This window comes from Lepisma saccharinum, chromosome 18 (genome assembly GCF_977018435.1).
Source record: "Lepisma saccharinum chromosome 18, izLepSacc3.1, whole genome shotgun sequence".
Lineage (NCBI taxonomy): Eukaryota > Metazoa > Arthropoda > Insecta > Zygentoma > Lepismatidae > Lepisma > Lepisma saccharinum.
Window position 1 is genome coordinate 24,073,844 of NC_139246.1, and position 21,075 is coordinate 24,094,918.

At 37.2% G+C, this 21,075-nt stretch overlaps 1 protein-coding gene across 9 annotated transcripts in view; it reads left to right on the forward strand.

Moving 5' to 3' along the window:
• LOC146002475 (uncharacterized) overlaps window positions 1-21,075 on the forward strand; it is a 101,520-nt gene that overhangs the window by 62,745 nt on the left and 17,700 nt on the right. For 7 of the 9 annotated variants that reach the window (XR_014443717.1, XR_014443718.1, XM_083140346.1 and 4 more), the window contains 5 exons: window positions 2,556-2,675; window positions 7,718-7,847; window positions 8,398-8,585; window positions 12,115-12,261; window positions 14,087-14,323. Coding sequence is in view for 7 of the 9 variants with exons in the window: in XM_083140346.1 (XP_082996472.1) it covers window positions 2,556-2,675; window positions 7,718-7,847; window positions 8,398-8,585; window positions 12,115-12,261; window positions 14,087-14,323 (822 nt within the window). In the remaining 2 variants the exon portion in view is untranslated. The remainder of the gene's footprint in view (window positions 1-2,555; window positions 2,676-7,717; window positions 7,848-8,397; window positions 8,586-12,114; window positions 12,262-14,086; window positions 14,324-21,075) is intronic. The other 2 variants (XM_083140350.1, XM_083140352.1) reach the window with 1 other exon arrangement.

Below are 21,075 nucleotides of genomic sequence, written 5' to 3' on the forward strand. Positions count from 1 at the left end.
ATAAAATCTTGGAATAATTTGGGAAAGTGATAATTTTTTTTTTTTTATGGAACTTGTTGCACTATTCACTGTTAATAGTGCAACAAGTTCAAACAAGAATTTTGCTAGTTGTCACTGAAATTAATAGAACTAAAAAACAGCTTCACTTAAAACATGAGTACTAATTTTCTGTGTAATTATTAATGATTTTATTCATATTCTGTTAATCTAATGGCTGTTTTTATGTCTTAACTTATGTTTTAGCACATGCAGACAATGTGTTGTGTAGAAATTCATGCAGTCAGTTTCGAAGGCTCCTCTGATCTGCAAAGGTTTGGAATCCTCTTCCTGATGACATTTCATCTGCTGCATCATCCTAAAAATTTTTTTGCTTGACCAGGATTCAAACCCTGATCTACATACTCTACCATTTCTGTACACACAGTTGCACAAAAATGTAACATATTATTCAGCTTGTAGTTGGCAGGTATTGTCGGTCACCGGTATTTTAAAGGCAACAAATTCCATTGCTGTATCACTGGGTGCCAATTTGCACCTGGATAAAACAGTGGAAGCAAGAAATATGACGAAACCAATGAGACTCTGGTTGGTAGAACTTTATTCTTTCATCAATCTTGATCACAAGCATTTATTGCTGCAGTTTTTGTTTTAATTCCACACTAATGCAAGAAAGGTAAGTATACCAGCAATTACACTTATGTAGTCAGTGCAACTCGATTCTCACAATGAGGTTAGTTCTACTTAAAAGAGTATCTTAATTGACAGCGTTTGACATTAGCACGGTTATAATTAATTACTTTTCAGGTAATTGGAGGTTATTTTTAAAATTAGTAACTGGAAGTGACTCGGTTGTTTTTTGAAGTAACTAGTAATGAAATTAACTCAGTTCTAAAAGTCACTTTTCTTTGCATTTTCACATGGAATGAAATTTCCTTCAGCCACATTTTTGCAATGTCTTGAACAAAATATCTACCTTAAAGAATAGGTGAGTGGACAATTACAGTTTTCTGGGGAAGGAGAGGGCAAAATTGACAGTGCCTTTGCCCCATTCATCATAGATTGTGCATTTTATTGGTTTGGTGATATAGAAGCTGAATTCTTTGGAAGCACCATAGACTGGTGATGAATTTAGTTGTCCCATTGTTATTCCACAATTATTATTTGAACAATTATACTGTATATCTTTGAATGCAAGACGACTCCAAATCCTAGACGACCCTCCATTTTTCAACAAGGGATTACAGAAAAACTATTTTCAAAACTTACAAATGGTTACCTTATTATAAGTAACTGGAGGAGACAATAAAAGTACCGGTACACAAAAAATAAAGTCAAGATGATAGCGTATATGTACCACCTTTGTATAGTACAGTATATCACACTTTACTAGGAAGTTTAAAAGTGGAATCTGCAACGTCTCACAACAATTGATAAAATAAATGTTTGCCACAACACTCACTACGTGTTATCGCACAACAATGCTCCAAGTGCATGCGAATGTTCAAGGCTAAAGCGGTAGATGTGGCAGACGGTAGAGTTAGAGCTTAATGGAAGCTCGTGGTTCTGTTCAGTAAAGAAAAGAAAAACTCCACATCACATGCCGCGAAAGCAAGACGACCCCATACTTCTGGGCACGAAATTGCTGTAAAAAACCTCGTCTTGTATTCAGAAATATACAGTACTTTTTTGCTTGCAGAAATTGCACCAGTCTTTGTACCTTGAACTTGGAATAACTTTCTAGTTGATGTGCTATTTTCCATTCATTATAAACCACCTGTTACCACTATAATGAACATCACCAGGCAAACTGGTCCATGCATTCACCACAATAGTTGTTCTATTCTATGAAGAGTTGGTGACAAGTGTGTTCATACAAACATATTTACAATGGTTTGGAAAATTGATTTTCATATTTGTGTGTGGATATTGCAATTACACAATGACACGTGGTTTTTTCTTTCTTCTTCTTCTTCTCCATATACAGAGTGTAGAATTCCCTCCATGGTTCCGAACGTTTATAGTACAAGAACTATAACATATACAACAAAAAGTTGCATATCAGTACATAAAGAATCTCTTCAAGTTTGCACTCATAATAGACCCCATCACGTAATTGTAGATTTTGCCTCTAGGTGGCAGAATAACACAGCATGCACTGGGAAAAAGCATTCAGGGTCTTAGAATTTGCTAAATTTGAGTCGTTTGTGATGGTACAATGGAGATTTCATACGAAATATCGAACAGAAGCACCTACAGTCAAGACAATACGTGTGTGGTTCAAGAAGTACAAAGATACTGGCTGGTATTGATCATGATAGGTTATGTTGGGACGTGTGTGGTAGGAACTTGGATTTCAGGATTGACGCCTGCCGCGTCACCAGGGGTGCACATATTGGAGAGATCCTTTATGTTCTGATATGCACCTTTTTGCTGTGTATGTTACAGTTCTTGTACTATAAACATTCAAAACCATGGAAGAAATTATGAATCACCCTGTATACTTGTAAATTTAAGTCCATTAAAACCCCACTCTTCTTGTTCGTCTTACTTTATAGGCTTCTGCCAGCAGCCTCCAATAATCACGCCCAGTGCAGCTCCCATGACTGCAGCTCACTTAGCGCAACCAATGGGTTCAGTCGCTTTGAACCCTAACACACTTTCAGTTCAGCATTCAGGTAAATTGCATTGTTGTTATCTCGATGTGATGGCTGGTTGTTGCTGAAGTGTGGAAGTGGAGAGCTTTGCATGTACCATATTAAAGGTTGAAACTTTTCAGACCTTTGTTTTGCCATTTCGTTTACTTGCATTGAGAAGGGTCTCACTTGAATGCGTGTGTTCAAAATTACTCAAATCCCAGTATTTTTAGGTTGTTACTATGGGAATATTGTGACCAAAAGCAACATTCAACTATACTCGATAACATAGTGAACAGATCTAATATAAAAATGGCAAACGGTTACTCTTCTAGGTGTAGTAATTTTCCCACATGCTTTCTCTGCCGATCCTGCATGGTGTCGACCACATTACCTCTTTTGCGTTATTACAGGCCAACAAGACTCTGCCATCTAGAATCACAGCCGTAATAATCCTCAGTAGAGTTTTTTGTATGTCTCGTCTGCATGTGCTTGTGAATGTTTTCATCTCATAGCAGCGAGGAGCCTGAAGTAGGAGAAAAGTCATCTAAAATAGTCAAGTATAAACACATCACTTCCATTACAGCAGAGATCAAGATTTTGTGCATCATGTATTTCTATTTTGCTTTGCTTTTCTGCCACTTTTGGTAATCATGGCTATTAGTATGATAAATGCAATTGATGAGGAGGCAGTTACAAACACACATGTGCAAAGTTGTGTTTATGAAATAAGACAGTAAACGTTACTAAGAAAATTATTTTTATTGTCGTGGCGATGTTTTGTCCTGCTTCAGCAGACAGTTTTCAAGCTTACATTTCAAGATACACACACAGATACACAGACAACCTTACTTTAGCCACTCTACACTAATAAAATATGATCAGCAGGGAATGGATTTATATGTATTTATGAAGCTGAAATCAGTTATATTTTGTATTATCTTTGCACATAGTGGCATGTAGACTCAAAAAATTCAATTTTTATTTTCCATATTTGTACGTGTGTTAGGTTTTACTCATATTTTACATATTTTAGTTATTTTTACATATTATTTCCATATTTCAGAACATATTTTCCACATTAGCGCAATAACTACATGTCCCCATGTGATGGAAAGTGTTGGGTGAATTTCTTGCGAATTACTGTCAAAGTCCGAAGCGACTATAAATTAAAAGTTTACGACCTTTTTTATGCCCTCATATTGCATTACAAATTTTCTGTCATTCAAACAATAATGTTTTTTTTTTCCTTTCATCCAATTTTGCACCTCCCATTTTTCTTTTGCTATTGTGGAACACTTGAAATTCCTACTTATGTAGAATTGTTGTCAACAGTAGAGAATAAGGGCTCAAGCATTGGCTCATTGTTGTTACAAACGTTATTTTGGCAATATTGGAAGAGAGTCCCATGTCGAGCAGCCCATTCCTAACCCCAACAAGTTGCATGATCGTTGGCACACGTACGGGATTCGCTTCTGATTTCTCTTCAAGACAGTCACGGTAATAGTTACAATGCAGAGACTGTATTTTATGTAGCTTGTGTATTGTCTTATATTATTAAATTAAAAAGCTAAATTTTAACATTTTTAAGTCCATATTTTGGTGAAAATAACTAAATGTCTATTTACATATTAGCACATTTTTACTACATTATAAATCTGTTCCCTGGTGATCAGGTTGGGTCCTCTCTGAGATTTTGTCCTGTGAAAACTTACCCAATTTGTTTTCCACTTTCTTCTTGATCAACCCATCCTGCTCCAATTTCCAGATAGAAACCATCTTATAGTAACATATACTGTGCTATTTTGTAATAGTCAAGAGTGGTTTGGCGAACTTGTAAGAAGAGTATTGATAGGGTATTAATACTGGCTGTGAATTCAGGCACCAGAGCTGCTTGAGCCTGCACGAAGAAACATGGGCATTTAAGTGAGATTATCCCTTATACGGCTGAAGCTTGTGTGGAACCCTACTTCTTCACCTCCTATGCACATTCATAGCACGTTGCAATGCAGAGAGAATAGCTTTACCTTTACCTTTTACCTTGAATAAATGTGTGTAGCCAGGTGGTGCTTTTTGTAAACTTAGATTTGTACGAGGGTCATCCAGAAAATAAAGACCGTTTGGTTATACAAAATTAAAAACACAATACTGGAAAAAAGAACAATTCTGTTACATACCTGAAACTTCCTTCACTTCTCTACATAATCACCTCCTGCATTTAAACATTTGTCGTATCTGGGCACGAGCTTCAGAATTCCAATCTTATACTCTTCTCCCGCCAGTTCACTAAGCCAGGTGGTCACTGCATTCAAACAAAAGACCACTCACGCATTTCCGCCAAAAGGCACTACGATCAATGCAAATCGTTATTGTGAGAGACTAAGAAAACTACGGTGAGCCATCCAAAACAGGAGACAAGGAATGCTTTCTGGAGGAATTGTGCTTCTTCACGCCAATGCCCGCCCTCACACTTCTGGTGCAACTCAAGAGAATTGTTGGATCAATTCAGATGGAAATTTTTTGATCATCCACCCTATAGTCTGGACCTTGCTAAGCTGAAAGAGTTTCTGGACGGTAAAGGTTTTGGAAGTGATGAAGTGTTTGAGACTGCAGTGACCACCTGGCTTAATGAACTAGCGTCAGAAGAGTATAACATGGGAATTCTGAAGCTTGTGCCCAGATACAACAAATGTTTAAATGTAGGAGGTGATTATGTAGAGAAATGATGGAAGCTTCAGGTATGTAACAGAATTGTTTTTTTTTTTCAATAAATATTGTGTTTTTCATTTTGTATAATCAAACGGTCTTTACTTTCTGGATGACCCTGGTATATAAGAACATGATTTATGAATCCGTTCCAAAAACAGTGTATATGACGCTTCGTTGTTACTCATAGTGAGTTATATTAGAAGAGTAAGTTGCAACCTCTCCTAGAAACATTACATTTGTACAGGGTAAGTCAAAATGCAGTTCCCAATATTTTAAAATTTGTAATTTATGCAGCAGAGGTAAACATACTTAGTATGTATGAAAAGGAACATACAGTGAGTTTCTTTTAGCAAAATTACGAAGTTACAGCATTCATAGAAAGGTTATAAAAGTGCAAACATTAGAAATGTTGAGTGTGTAGTCAAAGCAGGAGTCATATGTCTTTCGATCCCATTATTGCACGTTAGAGTCCATTTCTGTGATGTGCAGGCAGACACAGTGGCCAAACACTGTTTTTGCTAGGGTTACTACCTTCTCCTTTTTTTGTTCGTTTGTTTGTTTCACCAGCTTACTAGAGGTTGATTTCTGTATAATACTCACATGAGAATGGATATTTCAATCTGCAACTAAATAAATGGAATCCAGTGTCTCCTGGGATAAGTAACAACAGAAAAAGAAAAAAATGAACCAAAAGTCTCTCTTCTGGAGAAAGATAAATTTCATCCTATGCAAGATTTTACCTTTATCCATTTTGTATCAAATCATCCATGACACAAAAAATAATAATTGGTGGTTTTACATAAAGAGGAATTAATATTTGCACAGAAGCAGAAAATTTTGAACAACAAATAGCATTGTTTAAAAAGTTAATGAAAATGAAATGGATATCCTGTGGCAGTAATAGACAATTCATTTAAGAACATCACCTTGCAAAAATGATATAATGGTAAATCATATAAACAAGAAGTTATATCTGAAAGTTTATGCAGATATTTTTTTAAACCAGCAGATGTGTAATGCCACTGAAACTTTGAAAAGGACGAGGGGAAGTCCTTAAATAAGTCACAAACTGATGTGGGATAGTTGAAAATAGTAGCGAGTAGTTTCTAAGGGTATCATTAGGTGGCAGCTAAATCCAGCTTGATGATATTTAGTTATCAGTCGCTAGATACCAGACACATGCATGAGCAGCTCAGTTTAAAAGTGGTGCCCATGCTTGAGGAGTGTACATTAGAAGAGCAGATGCTGTTGTGTGTTTTTGTGGGCAAAAGGACTCCTTGCAAAGGATATTGATGAGGAAATGTTTTCTGTTTACGTCGAAGTGTTCGTTGCGTAAAGGGATGCATACTGACTCGATACATTCTTGCAAGAACAGTCAAACTGTGTTGACGAAGACCAAGCTGCTCGAACTGACATTGCCTTACAGTCCTGACTTAGCCCCACTTTCACCTGTTTGGACTGCTAAAAACTCACCTTGGCAGCAAACATTTCACGGATGATGATGATGATGATGATAATGTTGAATCTGAGGTGTGACTGGCTGGGGCAGCAGCCCAAAAACTTTTATGCAGCTGGGTTTAGGGCACTGATAAAGCAGTGGGATAAGTTTATCAGTGTTCGTGGAGATTATGTTAAAAAAATAAAAATGGTTTTGAAGTCAGTATCTCACTGGTATTGTTTTAATAAATGTTTGTGACCTACTTACTGACTTATCCTCGTATTATATTAAAAAAAAAGTAAAGTGCTCCCCTGTGCTTTGCACCATACCATGAATGTGTATAGGGGGCGTGGAGATAGGGCCCCACACTTTCTTGATCACTGCTGAAGGTGGGGGTGATGTGATCAGCACCACACCCTTGGTCACCTTTACCCCCAGCGTTTCCTCCAGGTACCCACTTTATACGACGCTGGATGGGTGCCAGAGCCACTTGAACTGGTAGGGAAAAATCCCGGTTCTCCCCCGTTGAGGATTGAACCCAGATCTCTTGCATGGTAGTCAGACGAGTATAGTAGTACTATATTAAAGACAGTTATTTACAGCATAAAATGTAATTGTGGAAAGAGTGCATTGGACAGTCAAACTGCTTTAAACAAAAAATAAAAAAAATGGAGGGACTAGTTGAACATTCAGAAAAATAATTATCTGAGAATGTTGGTTCCAAAGGAATAGTCCTTGAACTCGCAGACAAGATGTTTGCAAAATAAGTGTTCCAATTGCAGTCCTGTTTTTATTGAATTTGCCTGAAAAATGGCTGTTAATCGTCTGATTTGACTTGAGATATTACTACAGTGTCATGCAAAAATTATGATTAGTAATTCTCTAGTATAAGTTTATTTTGTGCATAAGTTTTCATTGTATTTTGATTGTTTTCAAGGGATCCCACATCGTGTTCCATCTCCTCAAGAGCTTATTGTGCACACCCAGCAAATAATGCATGCAGCTCTTATCAAGAAGAAGCTTGAAGAGCAGAACGAGAACTATCGCAAGCGCCAAGAAATGCAGCGGTAAGATTAACATAATTTCTTTGTAAACTTAGTTGTTTGAAAGCAACTGTTGTGTCACTTGTCAGTCTTTTCCAGGCCTGGATTTATAAATGTGGAGGCTGTGGCTCAGCTCGTGAGCCTCCCCTTTGTACAATTTCAGATATAACATTAGGCTAAGTTGTGTGTGCAGTTATATTTTTTCCATGTTGTTGTTTGGTGACCCTTTTCAATGCAGCTTTTACCTCATTGGGGGCCCAGGACGTTTTTAAATTTTCCTATTCTTTTAAAAAACCGTTATGCTATTCCAAAATCTCAAAAATTCCTTTGCTTAGAATTTCTTCCAGAGCATTCATGTGAATCTTAATGTGGTTTGCTTTTGCCTATATATTCTTAATAGTTTTGCAGCCTGTAAGTTTATAAAACTGTTCATATCCCTCCCTCCCACCCCTTTCTCTCCCTCCCTCTGTGTGTGTGTGTGTATAAAAATGTGGTGCATAACATTGTTGATTGAAATTTTCATGTCCATGCTTGTTTGAACTGTTGTTTTAGTGAAGAATTTTTTTTCTTGCAGTTCCCAGAACACGTCAAGTGCTTCCACCACCAATATTTCAGGAGTCTGTACCGCTGTGGGCAGCAAAGTGGGAGACATGTCCCCAGCAAAGCACTCGCCGCCACCTCTAGCATTTACTCCCACATCGGTCCTTAGGAAAATGACTGCAGAGAAGGAATCTGATAGCAACAAGACTGAAACCAAACAAGGTATGATGATGATGATGCAATGTGCAGTGCGTTAATTTCTTTGCATTAAACCAGGTGTCCAGCAGACTGGAATCCATTGAAAATCTGTAAAGTAATGTTTCTTGTATGTACGCATTGGATTGTAGAATAAGTTGTTCATGTTTAAAAGATTACGTAGGACAAACAAAAAGAAAATGGCAATAAGATAAGTACACGATTTGGGCATCAAAATTTAAAAACCAAGAACGGTTCCCAGGGGAGGCACATAGTGGTTCGGATTCCACTTTAAACTGTAGGTCCAGTCCCAGTTAGCCTTACTGTGCCTAAAATGGACTTAAAACACCAACTCAATAGATCAAAACCCAAGAACTGGTTTTTCAGCTCACATCATCGAGGAGAAGCATATGATTAAAAAGAAAAGGTTTTAAAAAGAGGGACTGGATACATGGATTTGAATGTCTGGGAAGCTTTATTCATTGCAGAACAACACTGGAAGAAATTAAATAATGAGAATGGCAACGTTATGAAGTTGTGGGGTAAACAATGATTTTTAAACTTTAATGTAATGGAAGACATCAAGAATCTCTAAAAATGATGCTTTTAAATTGCCTGATGATATTTGGGATCTATAGTTAAAAATATGTAAAAAAAATCATCTAAAATAATATTAAAATAGACTGCTAATTTCACAGTTAAGTCTGTGTTACAACAATGTAACATTGACAAGATGCATTGTATAACTGATATTTTTTGTTAAAAAAATTTAACTATTGTTATAACTGTATCTTTAATTGAACTAAAAATAAATGTCTGATGAAGGGAGCGTGTGTTCTGAAACGTCACAACAAAAACTGTGTTTTTATGCTTGTAACAACCGTAGACTACAAGAGAACTAAGTCTGGGAAACTTTGGGAAATTTTCTATAAAAATGTGTCGTATGAGATATCCTTTAGCTGGTGGCTGGTTTCAAATGAAACGATCTAAATTGTGCACTTGAAGAGGGCTGGTTTTTGAACGAAACTATATGTGTGTCTGCAATTAACATATAATTTCTTGAAAACTACAGATGATATTTTCAATTCTCTTTTTTGTTCATTTGACTTAATTCCTGTTGTTTCCTGCGGATCATAAGGCATCAACAAAGCATCTCCACCTGGTCCTACTGCCGGCAATTCTCTTCACTGCATTCCAGCTCCTTCCTTCCTCCAAGACCTCAGCGTGAACAGATCTTCACCACGTCTGTCTAGGCCTCCCTCTTTTCCTTCTTCCCTGTGGGTTCCAGTCTAGTGCGTTTCTCTACAGCCCCATCTTCTTTCCTCAGTGTGTACCCTATTCATTTCCATTCCTACAATTTTATATTCATGGACACCTCTGTTTCTCCAAGGGGATGAAGGTGTGTAGTTTACAGGTGATCATTTTTCTTACTTTCCTTGTCTCAGATCCATATAACAGCATAGACCTAACATTACTTTAAAAAATATGAAGTTTGATCTTCATAGCTTGTTTTTCCATATTGGATAGAGCCTCTCAAAGTTCTTTTTTTTTTTAAATAAAAAAGTTCCCCATGCATATATCACCGTGCCATGAAGGCACATTTAGGGTATGTGGGGGTAGGAACCCACACATTCTCAGTGTTGGCCAATTTCAGAGGTGATGTGAACAGCACCATGCTCTGGCCACTTTTACCCCCAGGGCTGCCCCCAGGTACCCATTGATTTGAGACTGGGTAAGCCCCAGAGCTGCTTTATGAGGGGGACAGGGCCGAAAAAATTCCAACCTTAGGTCACCCACCCTGCGAATCGTACCCGGGTGTTTTGCGTGGCAGTCAGACACCCAACTGACTAGACCACTGCAGCTCTTTCTGCTGACACCTCTCAAAGGTGCCATTTGTTTTTTTTAATATGTTGTCAAACATCCTGTCCAGTCCCTCCAGTGTTGGCCACCACACTACCCATATAAGTGAAGATATCCACATCTTCAATAATCTCTTCACCAATACTAAACAGGTATGTTTCTGTGGAGTTTACCCTCAGCATTTTGGTCTTTACAGTTAATCACAAGTCCTACTTTCTTTACATTGTCTACTAAATCTGCTAGTTTTTGTTTGTATACCACAATTTGTTGTTGTTTGTTCATTTATGTACATGTAAGTGTATGACATACTAAAACGAGAAAACAGTATAATCATTGTTACTATTTTTAACTTATACATTTAGAAAACCAATTTTTTCCAATAAAAATTATACATTGTTATTTAAAACATAGCATCTGAAGGGGGTATGACTTTTCAATCATCATTTCTTACTGACATGTTTAACTTTTACATGTAATAATGACATTTAAAAAAAAAGAAAAAAAAACTTGTTCATAACCTGCAACAATTGGGGTCCAATTTTCAAAATTACCAAAAATTATGATTTTTTAAAAATTAGTTCCACTCGTTCTACACAACTGGAGAACTGAGATTACTCCTGAGAGTGGACTCAAAGTATGATGCATCCACCTGGATGTGACCCTTAAACTAGTTTTCTAGAAATCTATTCCATGAGATGGCTCCACTGCTTTTTTTTATACATTGTTATCCCCCCAAGACTGTTTTCAGCATGACTTGGCATGGTTGTAGGAGTGCACTGCTGCTACAACCTTTTTTTTTTTTAACTGTGTTCTATTGTGACTATAGGACGTTACCAAATACAAATTTTTGCCTAAAATTTCGATTTTTTAATTATTTTTTTTTTAACTATTGGGAGGTAAAATACATAAATTGCAACTCTACTAGAGTCTTTTCTTAGAACTGCTGTTCGACTGCAGAAAATTCATATATAGGGTGTCTGCCAATCAGGAAAGTCAAAGTCAAGGAAAAGCAAGAAATCAACAGGTAGGTCAAGAGACAGTCAAGATATTATGCTTGTCAAGAATTTTTAATATTTTTTACAGTATAGTGACTTTGCATTGTTATATACCTGTACTGGGATTTGATAAAATTGAATATTTGGAAATCTAATTGAGTTGTGGTTAAGATTTGTTAACTTTGTTTCTTAAGAATTGCATTCTTGTATGCGTGAAGTTTCGTAAAAATATATTAAATAAAGTAATTTGGCCATTCCGCATTCAGGATGAGATCTGAAGCATTAATTTTTACATGCATTAATAATTAAAGCAAGTCTAAATCTCTTGTTGTTAAAGTACAGCTTCAGTTTTCATCTTAACCGGCCTTGTGGAAGTGGTTTTTATTAATTTCCAGGTATGTCTAAGTAGAGGGCGAACTGGAAAAAGGGTCAAGAATTTCGGATTCGTTTTTTTGGTAGACACTGATATAGCATGATCACTGCACAAACATTGAGATTCTGCTGAGCATATTAAGTGTCAATTAATGCTGAACACTATTGATCTGATTTTCTCCATTAAACCATTTTTTTCCCCCTAGTAGCTCTTCAGATAACTTCAGAGCCAGCAGCCACTTCTGATGCAAATGTACTCTATCCGTAATTTTTCAGCACAGATGAATGCATAATAAGATGCACAAATAACATATATATAATCTTTGCAGACCAAAAATCCCAGAGTCAGGGCCTTCACATCACGCAACAGCAACAACAACAACAGCAGCAGCAGCAGCAAGCCCTTCAGCAATTGCAGCGACATCAGCAGAGTACTAGTCCTTGGAAATCAGAACACTCAGCACCAAAGCACCAGGGTACGTAGAATCACATGCTTTCGTACAGAGCTAAAAGCTGCTACAACCTACATTATCCCCCATGAATTGAATTGATACTAGTGTTGGGCGAGATGTCCAGGCAATATCAATTAGATGATATATCGTCACGATATTTTGGCAATATATAACGCATCAGCAATATATCGTCATGATATTTTGGTGATATATATTGTGTCGATGATATTTTGGCAATATATATATCATGTCAGTGATATATTGTCATGATATTTGGCAAAAAATATATATATATATAATATTGGCAATATATTATCATGATATTTGGTGTGATATATCGTCACAATATTTTAGCAATATATATCGTGAAGACTATATATCGCCGATATCATGATATGGAAAAAATATCATCGTATCGTCTATGACAATATTTTCTTGACGATATATCGCGATATCAAATTTCCAATATTGTCCATCCCTAATCGATACCCTTACGATTCCCACTAATAATAATAATAACCATTTGTGAAGGTGGTGTGGTGGACACCACTGTGCTCTCAGTTGATTGTAGTTCTGATTATGGATAGCCTAAGTGTGGATAAAATTTCATCCACATATAATAATTTTCAATCCAGGCATTAGATATTCTGATATACATATTATCTGGATATCCAAATGAATCCAGATATTTAGATATCCAGATTATCCATTGAATCCAAAACGGATATCAGATAATTTCCAGATATCCGTTATCTGGATGTAGTGGCTTCTCTAGTTCTGATTTCCCACCAACACTGCCAGGTGACAGAAATCAGAACTGCTGTCAATCGAAAGCACAGAGAAATAGTAAACCTAACAATCAACATCCACCAGTGTTACCAGATGGGGGATATCAGAACTACATCAAATCGAAAGTAAACAGATCAGTGACGTGCTACCATATGTATACAGTTGAACCCCGATGTGACGTTTCTCGATTTTACATTTTCCCACGTTATACATTCAGTCGTGATGGTCCCAATGCAGCAAAGTGTTGTAAAATCAGGGTTTCACTGTAATAGTTGATTAAATTATAATATTTCTTTTACATAACAAATTTATACATTCTTAGTTTTGGACTTTTAACCACTGTGTTATTTTTAAAATTACCAACGTTTCGGAGGCTGTTTCGGAACTACCCTCCATTTGCAGGCTAGTTCTCGGAATGTGTGTATCAGTCCGGGTCCATACCAGTTATTCAATTCTTCTTTGTAGCTGATCAGCCTCCGAAATGTCGGTAATTTTAAAAATAATGCAGTCCAAAACTAAGAATGAATGAATCACTACTGAAAAGCTACAAAGAAGAAGAAATTTATAGTATATTAGCCTAGCAGCCTCATTTAAGGATGGCACTTTTCTGGAAAACTAAAAATTTTTTTTCATCACATTGTATTTATGTAATTAGTTGTCAAGTGAATAAACTAAGAAAAATAATTTGGGCATTAATGCATTATTGTGCAAACAGGATAAACTCTATGGCAAAATATGAAAGTTCTCCTATTGAGTTCTTTAATAGCATTTACTGTGCCAAAACCATTGCATTTACCACACCACACCATGAATATTAGTTGTGTTTTGTGCAGGTTCAGTGAATATTAATGTTTCACACATTTGTACAATCTAATTTGTGTGTGTACAATGTTGTATTTCAAAAGAAGTAGGAAGGGTGTATTTTGAATGATGCAAGTTGGCAAATTCCATTGTGAAAGAGCTATAAATATTTGTATTCTGAATCCACTTTTTTAAACATTACTTACTGAAGTATCTTTCATTTAGCTGTTTCAATTTGAATTTGTGTACATTATTATAGGTAGAGCAATCGTCAAAGGTGGGCACAATAATTTCCAGTATGGGATGAATATGGATCGAAGCCAGACTCAGTTGAATACCGCCATACCACCACCTCCCACACCTGCTGGCTATCCGAACCGCTCAAAGATAAATGTTCCTGGACAAAACTTTCGTCCGAATGTTGGGGTTCCTCAGTACATGAACCCAGTCATGCTGGGAATGATACCCCCAGGCTTAAACCCCGCTGCTGCTCGAGGTAGGGCACAAATTTACTTTTTTCTTGTGCATTGTTAGTTATAATAATGGCTTTGGTTTCTTTGTTGTGGGGTGATGGCAAGATAGATGTGCATGGACAAGTGTGTTTTCAGATAAGACACCACGTTGAGTGGACAGCTGGTCCATATATGTACCAGTTCCAGGGCCTCCCCGATGGTGCAGTGGTAGCGTCATCACCTTGTAATCAAGGGGTCCCGGGTTCGATACCCAGTGGAAGCACACAGTGGTTCGGATCTCACTTTAAACTGTAGGTCCAGTCCTGATTAGCATTTCTGTGTATAAAGTGGACTCTGAACAATAATTCAATCAATCAATGTACCAGCTTCAACAATTTAGCAGGTAATTTATTGAAAATTACAGTTGATATTTCAGTTCTGTCTCTTTTTGTTCTTTAATATACATGTTGGAGTGGTGCAGAGAGTGGATTTCGCTCAGACAGTGCTAGACAGCTTGCAGAATTGATAGCTTCTTCACTTGAGTGAATGACGCTCGAACAGGCAAAATGAGTGGTATACGCTCAAAGCCCAGTAGTACATGTATAACCATAATTTGCCTGTAATAGTGGGCCGTCAAAGATGCAGTGAAATTTAAACTTTAGTGAAACATATTCATATCCATGTTAAAATGAAGTTTAGTCTATCTCACCAGTACACAGTGATATTTGAAAAATGAAATAGATGATTGTGGGCTGAAACTACCAAGGTGGTTTTTTTACACATATGTGTCTACGATTATTGTCACATTAAAATGATATTGGATTGTATATGCTTGAGTTTGGGAGACTCGGACGTGTGCAAGCTAGCGAAAGTGGTTCCATGCATGACACTAATACATGTGAAGGTATGGCATCCTCCAATTGCAATGCAATCCGAGGATTGGATGAATTTTAAAGCATGGTTCTTTGCAAATGAACAGAAACGTCCTTAGCCCCTTAAGTGTGGATGGCGTATATATATATGCCCTCCGCATTGTGCTGCTGTAGTGCAGAAGGCGTATATATACACCTTATGTTTGTTTCAACTATATTCGATTTAATGTGGCGTATATAGTCACACAGACGTTTGGTGAGATAGTTCTAGCTGTAACTAATTTTTTCCTTCTTCTTTCTTTTTGTCTTCTTCTTTTTAGTCTCTTTCCTCTCTTGCTACTATTTTTTGTTTCTACTACAGCTAGAACTATCTCACCAAACGTCCGTGTAACTACAGTGGAACCCCGATTTTACGTTCCTCGGTTTTACATTTTCCCGCATTATACATTCAATATTCATGGTCCCAATAGAGCAAATTGCTATAAAAGTTTCCCCGATTTTACATTTTCCTGCATTTTTTTTTTTTTTTTTTTTTAGCTTGGTTCCCTGAAAAACGTAAAATCGAGGTTCCACTGTATATTCGCCACAGTAAATCGAATATAGTTGAAACAAACATATAGCATATACTGAATTTGACGAAAAAACCTACATTTTCCAGTAGTGACTAGTTCAACAAATTCCACACTTAAGGTAAAAAAGGTAAAAAAAATGTGTTCCCCTGTGCTTAGCACCACGTCATGAAGGCATATAGGGGGTGTGGGAGTAACGCCCCACACTTTCTTGATCCGGTCGTGAGTGGGGGTGATTTGATCAGCATCACGCCCCTGACCACCTTTACCCCCCAGGGTTTCCCCCAGGTACCCATGTTATTTGACGCTGGGTAGGTGCCGGGGCCGCTTCCACCGTTAGAAAAGTTCGCGGATTTGAACCGGCCGGGGATCGAACCCGGGACCTTTAGCATGGTAGTCAGACGCGTTACCGACTGAGCCACCGCGGCCACTTAAGGGGTGAAGAAATTGTGAATCAGAGCTAATCGTTGTAAAGAGTTGAAGTTAGTTTCATAATGGATGAATTGAATAGGGCTTTGTGCAGGAAGTACAATGGTAACATTCCATCTAGATGCAAATAGGGAGAAGGAGAACAAAAAACTGAACTGAATAGCAAAATTCCAGAATGTAACACTGCTATGAACCTACAATTGTGCTAAATATAGCTCGAAATTTATCATTTAACCTTTAGTCGATGGATGGGATATGTATACATACCATGGTCAGTAAACACGTTGAGGATGGTTGGGATTTATGTGTGTGTGTATACGTGGGTTGGAAATTGAATAGTGGCAACACTGTTGTATATACACCATGAAACGGAACCGGTGCTTCTCATTTATACCACATGTTAGTTTCATAACTATGCTACCTCCCAGCAAATGAACTCTTCAATCCAACACTAGGCGTATGAGCAGTGACGAGAGGAATGGTGTATCGTTGGAGTTGGCAGTCTAAAGTTGTGTAGTCAGAACCCCACTAAGTGAAAGTTCTGGTGATTCTCGCCATACCTCCAGGATAGTATTACTGTTCATTTTTGGAACATAACCTGTGACCTCCATTGCGAAAGAAGACTGGACACTTTCTGCTGAATCCTCCCATCATTTTGCAGGACAATGCTCGGGTGCATGTAGCGCAACCTGTGGCTGATTTGTTAGCTCGATGTGGCTGGCAGATCCTCAACCAGCCCCTGTGACTTTGATTTAATCCCTAAGATGAAGCTTCGGAACTGTTCCAGAGATTCTTCAGGCAATAGACCGCTCCATTAGAACCATCAACAGAACAGGCACTGCTACAGAAATACTACGACTTCCACATCGCTGGCAACGGTTGTACACAATGCTGGCGACTACATTGAAGGGCAGTAAAAGTTTCACAAAGGTGTCTCTTTCGTATCATTTCTAATTAATAGTTGCCACTATTAAATTTCCAACCCACGTATATATACCCCATTGTTAGCAATTAATGTGCCATTTCTTGAAAATTACGCACAATATTTCAGTTCTGTCTTGTGTGTTCGTTAGTTCATTAGTGTACACATGTTAGCATGACATACTTGAATTACAAAACAATATATGCATTGTTACTATTACTATTATTACCAAGCGGAGTATGAAAAAGTCCTTTGTTTCCCTGTTATACCGGGTGTCCCAAAAGTCGCTTGACCGAGAAATAAATATTTGTATTTGAAAACAATACTTGTTTTCGTGATATGTTTCACTTTTACGTGTAATAATGATAACAAAAGAACACTTAAACAACATTCAACAATTAGGGGTCCAGGGGTCTTTAAAAAATGTTGCTTAATTTCATTATTTTTTTCCAAATTTGAGGGCATTACGTTCCTCAATCAGTGGCCTTCTGTTCTGCCTCCCTCCAAATTTGGTCCATCCAGCATCCATAGGGCCAGTGCTAGAAGTAAATTGTTTCTCTAAGATGGCAATACTGCTGCTGTTATACATTCTTATTATTTTTTCCCCCAACAAGTATCAGTCTGTTTAAGAAAGAAAACAAGACTGATTTCATCTCTCTATGACAATTAGTTATCCAACTATGGTTTTTTTCTTTTATACTTTGCAGCAAGTTTGAAAATTGCACTCTTGAAAAGTCCCTTGAAAAGGCTAGAAACATGTACAAGGCTCCATCAGCTAAAGATTAAAAAAATAAATGTATTACACAATAGGAATAAAAATAGCAGTGTTGCCAACTACTCCTAAGTAGGCTATTGGTGTAGCAACTGTCTGTATAACATAGATCTTTGAATATACATACCACAAACTGAGCTCTACCTCCACACCCGTGTGCATTCAAGTCAAGGTACAATGCACGGACGATTTTTGTACCGTTAACAAATTTCAGGCCTCCATGGTGGAGTGGTTAGCACAGAAAGCTGGAATGCCAGGTTCCTATCCCGGCATGGGTGTTCCTTGTGAGGGTCCCTTCATCATATCATCACTCATCCTCATCTTCGCAATTAGGGAAAAGTGACTGAAATGTGAAGTAAAATAAACCAAATCAATCAATCAAACTAAGTGCTAAACCCTGTGGCACAGTAGCCCTTAGAGAACCAAGGATATTTCGCCCCATCACTGCTGTTATTGTTTTTTTGTTTTTTTGCCGAGCCCATTACTTCTTTTGAAGTAGCTCTGCAATTGTCCTCATGCTAAATTTTACTTTAAAAAACGTACATCCAATCCTTATCAGCCCCTCTGAACGTAATGTGGACCTGAAAGAAATCCAAGACCTCTTCCACCACAGGTGGGAGCACTAGCCATTTGAATCCATTCCTAGACTAATTAAATTCTCTTTCACATTATCGGATTTGACCACATTCGTCAAAAAACCTAACAATTAAATGCTTCTGGTTTGCATTAGGGTTCCATTGGTTGTGTTTTTGAGACTTGTGAGTTTAAAAGTGGATTGAGGGACTCAGTCCTGTAACTATGAAAAAACTAGGAAGTAGACTAAAAACTAGGGATATGATGAAGCTGAAAATTTACCGATGCCAATGTACTCACTGATAATTTTTGGAATCGATACTCATGCCGATATTTAACCAATTCCGATACATAATATTTTTCAACAGAAATGGGATGTTATTTTCAGCATTACAAAAATAAATTTGCTATGTACATTTCTAATGCATCTCAAGAGATGTGAATGTACATTTGCATCTACAAAAAGCTATGTGAACCTTTAAGAAGAACATAGATTCTCAAGAGATTTATCATTAGTACACAAGCAGTTCTTTGAAATGCAAAATTAATTCCTGTACTTAATGTTGTAAATTTAATGCTGGCAGATTCAACTTCAGAAAAACAAGTTTTTGAATCACTTCTGGAATTAACCTACTTCTTCTCTTATCCCAAATCTGTCCAGCAACATTGAACACTCATTCACTGAATTCTGATGCAGCAGGCATGCTCAAGTAATTTCTCACCACTTGCTTCAGGTTTGGATATTAATTTTTGAATTTCCAATACAACAGCAGATCCTGGTCATGTGGAATAGTTGGTTCAGGAATGTACTGTCCTATTTCTGAGTATGAGGTAGGTTGATCATCTGAATGAGAGTTTGCAATAATTTTATTACAAAAACTCTACAATTATGAAGAATCATAACCTAATTTTCAATAAATCTTACAAAATTAAAATATAAAACTTATTAGAAGGTAAAACTCTAGTATAATCTGTACCGGTTTAAATATTGGATGTTTGCCGATGCTGATATGGCAATTTCTGCCGATTTTCATACATCTGTAATCTGCTTCGACACATGCCTACTAAAAACTATGAGGAAGAACTGGTTTTGTGAATGGAGCCATCACCACATAGTCCCTCTTGCCCCACATCACTAACTTTGATTCAGAAAATCCAGATTCATGGGTTGCCAATTGTGTCGGTCTGTTACCTTTAAATTTATTTTTATAAAGTGCTGGCAGAATACAGTTGAAGAAATTTTGCGCAAAAAGAGAGACAGACGTTCCTGGGTTATATAGTGCACCACGATTTTATGTCCCCAGATTGTACATTTTCCTGCATTATATATTCAATCTATCTGGATGGTCCCAACATATCAAAATATTATAAAATTTTACATTTTCCCACATTTTAAGTGTTTTTCAATGATCCCCTGAAAAACGTAAAATCGAGGTTCCAGTGTATTTTTTCCCATTATGTGTTTCACAACATGTACAAAGAAATTAAATATAAATAACACTGCTTCTTAAGTGTCACTCTGCTATCTTTGGAATTGCTGTAATAATACCAATAATAATGCTGTGCACTGATGCTTGTTTTGATACTTTCAGTTTATGTAGTGTTTGTTGGTGTGTGTGTGTGTACATATAAAATATATAATATTAATAGTAACAGTGCATGTTACAAATATTAACCCTTTGTCTGTACACATAATTTTATTACTTGGTTTGTACACCAGAGTCCGACAAACCCTGTCATTATATTCCATCTTTGGATTGTCATAAATAAATATAAAATGTGTTAATGCTGAACATAACATACAAATAACATAAATAATTAAACAATAGAAATGCAGATTTCAGTACTCAAAATATTGTAACTTTCTCTGTACACCAGGGTCTGAAACCATGTAAGATGCGACAGAAAGTTAAATGAATCACAGTGGTTCTATCTCAAACTACACTCCCAGCTGTTAGCACATCTGACACCAAAGTGATTTTACAAATAGACAATAATTGGCTGCATTGTCTATTGCACATGCGTGCAGAAAAATACTAATGGTGCAGGGTCTGCTAGACCCGGGTGCACAGATGGAGGGTTAAGAATCCCTCAATATCACTGGATCCTCTATTGTGTGTGTCATATTCTTGTTTTCATAAATTAGTGTTGCATCAGAGTATTAACCCATTAGCTAATAAATTTTCACCACAGTTCGCCAGTACTCAGATTTAAATGTCCTTCAAGGTCCTCGCCGATGGTGCAGCGGTAGCATCGTTGCCTTGTAATCAAGGGGTCCCGGGTTCGATACCTGGTGGTGGCAGGGTGCACAGTGGTTCGGATCCCACTTTAAATTTTAGCTCCAGTCCTGATTAGCCTTATTGTGCATAAAGTGGACATAAAACACCAAATCAATCAATTAAATGACCTTTGCTAGGCTCTTTCTGCAGTATTTCACATGATACTTAATAGAAATAACACTTCTGTGTACGTTGACCTGAAATTTTGCATTTTGCGAGAGAAATGGATGATTTCTCAAAATGTTTGTGTTTGGTTTTGGTGCACCTCTAAAACATTTGTGGAGATAAGAGATGGAGTTCACACTTTTGTGACACACAAGCCACAGCTTTGCTGGTGTTTCTTTGTAGTATGGGTTATGAATAGGAAAAAAACTAGTGCA